At 29.1% G+C, this 9,348-nt stretch overlaps 2 protein-coding genes across 2 annotated transcripts in view; one reads left to right on the top strand and one right to left on the bottom strand.

Annotated features, from left to right (window-relative positions):
* Window positions 1-2,785, top strand: part of LOC111631077 (zinc transporter ZIP10-like) — a 21,641-nt gene extending 18,856 nt beyond the window's left edge. The window contains exons 8-9 of the mRNA XM_023375269.1: window positions 2,381-2,568; window positions 2,639-2,785. Of these exons, the coding sequence (XP_023231037.1) occupies window positions 2,381-2,568; window positions 2,639-2,785 (335 nt within the window). The remainder of the gene's footprint in view (window positions 1-2,380; window positions 2,569-2,638) is intronic.
* A 2,102-nt stretch (window positions 2,786-4,887) lies between these two features.
* On the bottom strand, window positions 4,888-7,541 carry LOC111631064 (STE20-related kinase adapter protein alpha-like). The gene is made up of 8 exons (XM_023375258.1): window positions 7,410-7,541; window positions 6,264-6,441; window positions 6,076-6,199; window positions 5,812-5,983; window positions 5,561-5,738; window positions 5,368-5,479; window positions 5,175-5,296; window positions 4,888-5,105 (listed from the first exon to the last, which is right to left on the bottom strand). The coding sequence occupies exons 1-8, from the start codon at window positions 7,539-7,541 to the stop codon at window positions 5,035-5,037; spliced, it is 1,089 nt and encodes a 362-aa protein (XP_023231026.1). The 3' UTR covers window positions 4,888-5,034.
* Window positions 7,542-9,348: the final 1,807 nt, after the last annotated feature.

The following is a 9,348-nucleotide window of genomic DNA, read 5'->3' as shown; positions in this document are numbered from 1 at the left end:
GTGAAGCGACACGCAACGGAGAGAAATTTCAACATGGGATAAATTAATATATTTTTTCGTACATGATTCGTTATCCGAAAAATAAGTTATCTGAACCACCCCAGTCCCCAATTGATTCGGATAAACGACGCTCTACTGTATTTACTTAAAAAGCCTATTAAAGTTTAATAATTAAATTAAAAAAATATATTAATTTAAACTTTTTGGCAGATTCTTAAAGCAGAATTATTTTTACTAAGGGGGGTCTGACAGAAGATGAAGTTTGGGAAACACTGGAGTAATACATACTCTCTGGGTATTTTTGTACCTAAAGATATACAACTTTTTAGAATATTTCATTAATTTATGTTTTTCTCTTGGGATTTAAATAAAGACAGACTGTTGATGATAAAAATATTAAAACTGATTAATTACTATAATTTATAAAAATTAGAAAAATGTTGACAGCATTGTTTACTCAGAGTTGCATTTGGGAAAGTGTGCAAAACAAGAATTCACACAAAGAAGATACACATTAAGGATAAATCCTCTGAAATTTTTGAAATATGTAATGAATTGAAAAATTGTATAGGTTGGTTATTTCAATTATAAAAAACTAATTTATTGATATTAGATATTTTTAAACAGTTAAATAAAATTTGTAGAGAGAGTTTTTAGGTACCATGCAAAAAAATCAACTGAAAGCTACTTATATAATAGAAATGTAAATAATATACACCATTTGCTGATCTTTTTCATAGAGATTAAATTCATTTACGGTTTTTCAAACCATGCACAAATGTATTGAGTGAGTTTATTTTCATTTTGACATGTGTAATAACACTAATAAATGTTTTATTACATTATAAGATTGTACTATTTTTAAAATCATTCAAAATTTGAGTGAATAAATTGTGATCCCATTGAATTTTTTGCTTTATTGGCTGTTATACATCAGAAGGAAAGTATTGTAATCAGTCTGATTTTAGCCTTTTGGATTTTTTGCATTTCTTGATATTTTAAGATCCTGATTCCAAAAATAAAAAAAGATACAAAATTATGTGCATGATCCTGTATTTTGCTTTAAACCTCAGAACACTATTGACCAAAATTTTTGAATTTTAGCAGGAATATTTTACATTGATCTAATTAATTTTGATTATTATAAATCAAGGCAGAGGGAAGGTCAGACTAAAATTTGTAATTGTTAACAATGAGTAAAATTTTCATTAAGAACTCATCCCCACCATCAAAAATAAGGCTTTTACCTTTTATAATAATTAGTATAAAAAGATATTTTAAAATAAATTCACTTAACAAATGTTACCCCACACAATTTTCCTCCTAACCTCCCATTTGAGTGCCAGGAAAAATTACAATTGAACTTCTAATGATGGCCAGTTTTCAAAATACATACAAATTTTGCAATAATAGCCATTTCTTGTTACTGTGAGTGGCCATCGTTCACAGGTTCAGCCATACCTTATTTAAGGCAACACCAAGAGCATTGCAAAAAACTTCCAGGAGATTGGGTCAAGTCTCCAGTAAGACATATGAGAGAGAACAATCTGAAATACTGTTAATAATCTAACCTCAATAAAATTTTTTGAAATCTTTTTACTTGTTTTGAACTGCTCATGATTACCATTCAAACTGTTTGAAGGCAGGTATGAAAACGAGTCTAAAATGAAAACAATGCAAAATATGATAAAATTATTAAATAAAATGAAACTATTTAAATTAAAAGTTGATTGTGTAACAAAAAAATTAATTTTCAATTAAAGTTTTTTCATTTATTAATACATTATAAAATGACAAATTTAATAAATAAAAAATAAACTTATTCTAAATATCCTGTTATAAATCCATAACTAAAACTTTGTAAAGGAGAAAGATGAAAACAGCTGTTTTACAGTTGTGGATTAATAACATGATAAATTACTTTTCTATAATAAAATGTCTTATTTTAAATTTTAATAATTCAGTGATTCTAAAAAAATTAGTTTGAATTTTTAACAATAATTTGTTAATTTAATCAATTTTGATTAGGCTATTTATTGCATTGAACATCAGATCCCATACATTTGAACAATTTAGTACTTTTAATTGAATGTTCTATGTAAAATGTTTACTGATAATTTTTTAAAATCACTTTCTCTCATTTTTTTTTGGTTATATACACAATTTCTACTTGGATACATGATATTCAGCACTATCTATCCTATTAAAATATTTAAAATTCTTTGATGGTGTAATAAACCAAATAATTTACCAAATAAATCTCTCAAATACTATTTTTTTATTAAATATAGATATTTTTTCTAATTTATCAGACTGATTACTGATGATTTACGAATGTTCTTATTTATAATTTCATTTAAGTGTGGAATACTTATTTTAGGTGATTTTGCTATGTTACTGAAAGCTGGAATGACAGTAAAACAAGCTTTGTTATATAATGGACTATCTTCCATTCTTTGTTTTGTTGGAATGTTAATAGGAGTTGCTTTAGGTAATGTACAGTCTGCAACATTATGGGTTTTTGCTGGAGCTGCAGGCATGTTTTTGTATATAGCCCTTGTTGACATGGTAAGAATTAAATTATCTCAAATGTAAATGTTAACTTTCACACAGATTAAACATATTATTTTTGTTTCAGCTGCCAGAATTAGGATCCAGTCCAACTCATCCTGGTTCCAACAGTACTTATCTCTTAGCGGTTCAGTTGACAGGCATTTCTTTGGGTATTGTGATCATGCTGATTATAGCAATTTATGAACACGATCTGCAGCACATAGTAAATTGACTGGCGCCGAAACTTTTATCCAACAATGACCGAAGTCTAGAAAGCATTTATTTATGCTACTGCCATAATTTCCAATTGGAAATATCTTTTATATCTTAACCTGCTTATTAATGAATGTGCAATATTATTAAGTCCATTCTTTGGTGCTTCCAGAAGTTTATTTAGTTTGAATCTTTAGTTGGCAATGGACAAGTTTATCTGATTAAATACATTAGCGATCACTTTAACCAGAGTGCCAGAATGATGTTTAAAAGGCAGGGTCTTGTTGCTGCAATGCATCTTTTCACATGGAACAAATTGTATTGATTATAGCCAAAGAAACAGATGATAATGACTATCAACTATTTTTTCAACAGAGATCCAACAAATAATTAACAGTTTTATGATGTTTTTGTGTGCAATTTCTTCAATATAAACTAAGGATGCAGACTTCCTTCCCTCGTGATTTAAAATGAAAATTTCATTAATTTTATTATAATAGCAGAACATTACTTTCTTACATGTGGTGGATCCAATTTCTAAATAATTAAGAAAAAGAAAACCTAAATTATACAGTGATACCTCTGTTTTCATTGATAATCCATCTGAAAATACTAAAAACAATACAAAATTGCTGAAATAGGCTGCTTTTATATTAATGTTAATGGAAATCATTGAAAAATACAAGTGTAACTTCTTCAACTTTGATCATGTTCCTGGCCTTCTTTGAGGGCTGAGGGCTGAGGGCTCCGGAAACTTTCTTTAGTCCTATGCTGGAGCAAAAAGCAAAGGAAAGCGATGAAATTGTTTAGCTAGAGGTGCAGGGTAATAATGCTCACACAACGAGCAGGAAATGCGTGGGTCACCCTTTGTTTTTGCAAAATTTGTAGTGAGGTCATGAGGGCATGCCAATGAAAACTGAGATAAATTTTTCGCAAAAAAATTGAGACAGACAGAGGTATTACTGTATTTCATGCAATCTTATCATTCTCATATGATCCCATTTTTCGATAAAACTGTGATAACAAAGTGTCTGCAAATTAGCATTTCAAGCACTTTTCTTAAATATATATATATACACAATTCTTTTGTGTGTTGGAAGTGCTTTGTTTGGATTCAAACATGCTCAATATTTTTCTGCAGATCTGACCTCAAATTATTGTTACTGTTATTTATTTTTTAGCATATGTTTATTTAAAATATGAAATTTTAATTGTCAATAGATAATTACTAAGTTTTAAAATATTTTCATCATGAATTGAAAATATATAAAACTACTAAAAAAAACAAAATCAAAGTGATGTAGATTTCATTAAATTATATATTTTACATCACTTCTAATAACTAATTTTATATTTTATGAAAAGAAATCAAAATTTATTTTTTTGAAGATGAAATAGTTTTTGATTCCACAAACATTCCTGCATACTAATTTAGATTTTTTGCTATTTCCTTTATATTTTTTGCTAATTCTAGTGAATTTTTTAATTAATGTATTTAGATATAGACTAAGATTAACAATAGATTATTTTATTAGAATTTTGTATAAAGATCTGATTTATCTTTCTTTTGATCTGCAATGAACAATGATGTATTGTTACTATTTGTTTGTATATTCCAGAATTGTAAAACACTAAGATAACTATTTGCCTTCACAATTATTTGTGATGGAAGTTAAAATAAAAAGGTATTCTTGATGATGTGTACTTAGCATTTTTGCAAACAATAATAAAAACTTTTTATGAAAATAGAAAATGGCAACTCTGGCATAATGTTTTTTTTTCTATTAATATTTTAATATTACAAAATGTTTAAATAATACAAAACTTAAAACAGCCATATTTATTCAACTGTTTTGCAGAACTTAAACTGCATTCTCTGCAACAATGTAACTAGAACTGAATTCCTCTTTTTGGTAAAAACAGTGAACTAAGGATATATAACATTTAGAATTAGGCACTTTCTTACTAATGTTAAGAATGTTTGTTATTCAAAATTAAAACAGCATGCAGAAATTGCATTTTTTCAACAAATTCTGTAAAAAAAATTTCCTAGCTAATGCAGTTCGTAAGTATTGCCAATATTAACATTAAAATTTATATATATATATATATATATATATATTTTTTCTTTTTATATTTAAAATCACAGTGAAAAGTTTCGCTCATGTGTAATCCCCATTCTGTGAAATTACACGTGCCATATAACAAAATAACACATTTCTGTATTATATTCTCCTGATATACCTCCCGCACAAGGAAAATTTAAGACTAGAAATTCCAACTGTCCTTTAGTTCTAAGTCACTCATCAATGTTGTAACAACCATTGCTTCTTTGTTATCTACGAAAACAAATTTCATAATTCAGCATCATCATAGTTTTGTAAGACCCCTTTAGTAAATATATTTACCTTTAGATATCTCGGGGATTTCTGTAAACGGCGTAACTATTGCCAGCATATCAATAAGAGTTACTGTGGATTTTTTGCATTGCTTTATGCATCCATGTTGTAATAACTGAAAGGCATGTGGCCTGTAAATATAAGAAATTTTATATTGTCATCAAATTTAAAGACTTTTGAAATATGTTAAATCAATATCTACCTAAGGGAAGGATCGCGTTGTAAACAAGTTTCTGTAAAAGCATGGAAGGCCTCTGAGAATTGGCGGTTGCGATAGCTGCTTTCTCCATCATATTTTGTCTGAAACTTATAAACTAAAAATAAATTTACTCATTAAGAAAAGCATTTCTACTTCAAAACTCTTTGTTTCTATTTAGAAAAATGTTAAAATTTACCAGAATCGCCGTCGTTAAAACAAGAAGCATCCAATGGACGTGGATAATATCCCTGCAATTTTTCCAAAAGCATCTGAGTGGGCGGGATGTCGGAAAATGGAACAACACCATTGGCCAATTCGCACGCAGTAATACCTAAGCTATATATATCTGATTTAGAGTTATAACCAAGAAGATTCTGAAACATAAATTTATTTGATATACTTTCCATGTAATAATTAAATTTAACCACATTATAATTAAAAGTTTACCTGTTCTAATATTTCAGGACTTAACCAATTCAAATTAGCAACAGAATCATGAGGAAAAACATGAATGGAAGGTTGCCACCTTCCATTATTTATCACATTACAAGAATATCTTAATCCTGTTAAAACAGCTCTTCCATTTCCAGATATCAAAATATGACTGGCTTTAACACTCCTGTAGAAAGATCAAAAGAAAAAAATGACTTATTGCATAATTTAAAGAAATTACTTATTGCATAATTAAAAATAAACTATATGAAACTTTACCTATGAATAAAACCTCTTTTGTGAATATAATCTAATGCAAATAATACATCTCGTAAAATAAAAGCTATTGCAACTTCTGGTAGACCAAGAGGAAAATGGCTATTGACAATATCTTTTGAAGACCCTGAAAAAATGTTTAATATTTACATTCAATTTATATCTAGAAAAGATCACTTTAAAAAACTCACCATATGACATTAATGGCATCACTGCCCACACTTCGTTGTCAACAACAAAACTACATAAATATGGAAGAATATTCTCATGCCTTAACTGTCTTGTTATCAGAATTTCATTCTGAAATGTAATTAATACATAAATTATTAGAAATTTAATGTATATTCGTTTTGTCCTACAAAAATTATTCTTTAAAATTTAACAAAAACATTGAGTTATGAAATATTCAATGTGAATTTTCTGTATTATTCAAGTATCTGACATTTATTATTGAAAATAAATTATTCAAAAATTGAAATTATTTTGTAACAAATCAGAAACACCTATTTAGTTTTATCTTAACACATTGACTACCATAGTGAAATGGTCTCCAATGCCATTCTTAATCAGGCATGTAATTGTATGTACAATCAATTTATAACATTTATTCTCCAGCCAAGCTCAAAGCTTTTGGCCAAAAAAAAACCTATGCAAATTATCCCATAGCTGGCACATGAAACCAAACTCCTCAAACAGGGCAACTATGTGATAGCTAATAGTATGACATTTAGGCATTAAAAAATATAGTTAAAAACCATGTAAACAGTTATGATTTTTATAGTGTCTAGATGTTCTAGCTTTAGTGATATCTCAATCAAGTCTGATTAAACCAAATATAATTAGAGATTATAACAATGGAATGTCTGGCATGGACTGATTAGATCAAATATTTATTATTCAATACTAACATAAACCATCAGATGGAAAATTTACACTTCATATTCTAGAAATACTTATACATAATTAAGTACAGTAGAATCTCATTTTAATGGATTGCTTGGGCCATAGAAAATCATCATTGTTTTGAGAATCTGTTATATCACAAATAATGGTTTTCCCCCATACCCAGGAAAATATTATTCATTATTCAAAACAGTTTTACAAGTTTTAATCTCCTACGCATAAGAAATGACAGTACTTGAAATTATTCACTCTCTTGAGATCTCTGTTCTTTAGTCTATAGAAAAACATGTTACAAGATTGCAAAGCTCATTAGCACTTCACTTTGTTAAATTTGCCTTCAAGATATGTTTAAAAAATTCATCCATCTTGGATTGTTTTGATGTTGTTTTTCTGCCTATTAAGTAGAACAACTTCTTGATATTAATGTCACATACAGTCTGTTCTCTTATGCTGAAACTTGAAAGGAAGGTCTTCACAACTTGGAAAGACTCAATAGTCTTGCTAAATTTTGGCACTACACTTGGACCAGCATCAGAATGTTCATTAGGTGGCTCCTCCTCAATCATATCAACCTACTGACTCTCTTTGTACAATTCTACAATTGTACTCTACAGGTATCACAGATGTAACAAGTGCATCATTGAATTCTACAAATTCCTGGAAACACCCAAATATTAACCAAACGTAGAAAAAACACAAAGTTTAGAATGGATGGAGCGAGAAAAAAATCCATTATTTTGAGTTACAGATTCACTAAAAGTAGGTAAAATTACAGCAATTTGGCAGGACCTGGAAAAAAATCCATTATTTCCAGAAATCTGTTGTTCCATTATCTGTTAAAACAATACTTTTACTATTTCCACATCTAACAACTCAGGTTTTTTCATTTCTGAATGTACATACTTTCTTAATTCTAATAAGCATTCTCCAGTAGCCAAGAGCCTAAAGCCACCAAACTCTGGTAGTTAGTTAGTCATGGGTTCAGACATGGTCAACAGGCTGGCCATGTGGAGTTTTTCACGTTTTCTTCACGTTAATAACACCTAAATAGGATCCAGCTTCAAGTCTTCATGCATCTCCCTTGGAAGATTGCTTGCATGTTGTGCTGCCATAAACCAAACTAATTCTAATGAGTGATTATTTATTGTGATATCGTCAATGATGGGCTGCAACTTTTCATCACAATGTTCTCAATTTTTTTGGTGGTGGTCTGATCCCTATACATCATACTTTTCCTGTTAGCAACAGAGTTGTGTTGGTCATCTATCTAACTTTGTTCAGCAGAAAATTTTGAATCAAAGTAACATGACTTCCATTCCTGCCTTAAGCTTTCCACATTCATCTGGTCTTGACTTTCATCTATCTAACTCCTTTCTCAAGATTAAGGTAGGATAGAAGACAGACGGGATGACAGTCGGAATTTATAGGTCTACAGTTTTTTCAAATTGTAACACAATAATTTTTCTGTAAACACAATATTTATGAGAATGTACTTCCCACATAGTTTATACAATCTATTGCCAAAATATAAATACTTTATTATCACATAAAAGCAATTATTCTCACATTTTTATAAGATTTTTTATTTAAACAAGTCATATGAAGTCTTTTGGATGTTAAGGTTAACAGCTTCAATCACATGTGAGGCCATCAGAACCTGTCTAACATGGATCACTTTTTGAATATTAATAGTAGATCAGTATAATCTAGTATTAATATATTAATATCTACTATTAATATCTAGTAGTCATTGACCATCCTCCCTTCCAGGAAGAGGTCAACAACTACATTTGGTCAAATTACTTCAATCCCCTTTCACAACAGTCCCTTCTTTCTATCAGACCAGAGGTATAGTGGCATTTGAATAGGAAAATTACATAATATGAGGTTACCAACCTGCACAAAATATATTTTAAGTGGTTTTGACAGTGCTGAGTTTAAATATTTGGTCTGTTTTTCATGAAATTTGATTGGTTGGCAGATGACCATTTGATATTTGGCTATGAATGATACAGTTTCTTCAAATTAACATTAGAAAAGAAATGTGATATCTGAAAAAATTTAAGATATCACATTTTCAATTGGTGTCTACTTAACCAGTGAAATTATGTCATTTTGTACCATCCAAGTATCATGATAAATGTAATGATGGTAGGCTGAAACAACCAAACTTTTTATTTGGTTTTTGTTTTAGTGTTTGTTATGTTATAGTATTTGATTTATATAGCTGCAAAGGTTATCTTATGTAAGGGTTTATCACACTGAGTGACCAATCTAACACATTTTAAAAATTCTTTATTCCTCTACAGTACACAATTTAAAGAATTTTTAAAATATGTTAGACTGGTCACTTGGTATGATAAACTCCTACAT

Source organism: Centruroides sculpturatus, unplaced genomic scaffold (genome assembly GCF_000671375.1).
Source record: "Centruroides sculpturatus isolate CEXI.00-Female unplaced genomic scaffold, Cexi_2.0 scaffold654, whole genome shotgun sequence".
Classification (NCBI taxonomy): domain Eukaryota; kingdom Metazoa; phylum Arthropoda; class Arachnida; order Scorpiones; family Buthidae; genus Centruroides; species Centruroides sculpturatus.
The sequence above is the reverse complement of the archived record's forward strand: the minus strand, read 5'-3'. Positions and strand labels throughout refer to the sequence as shown.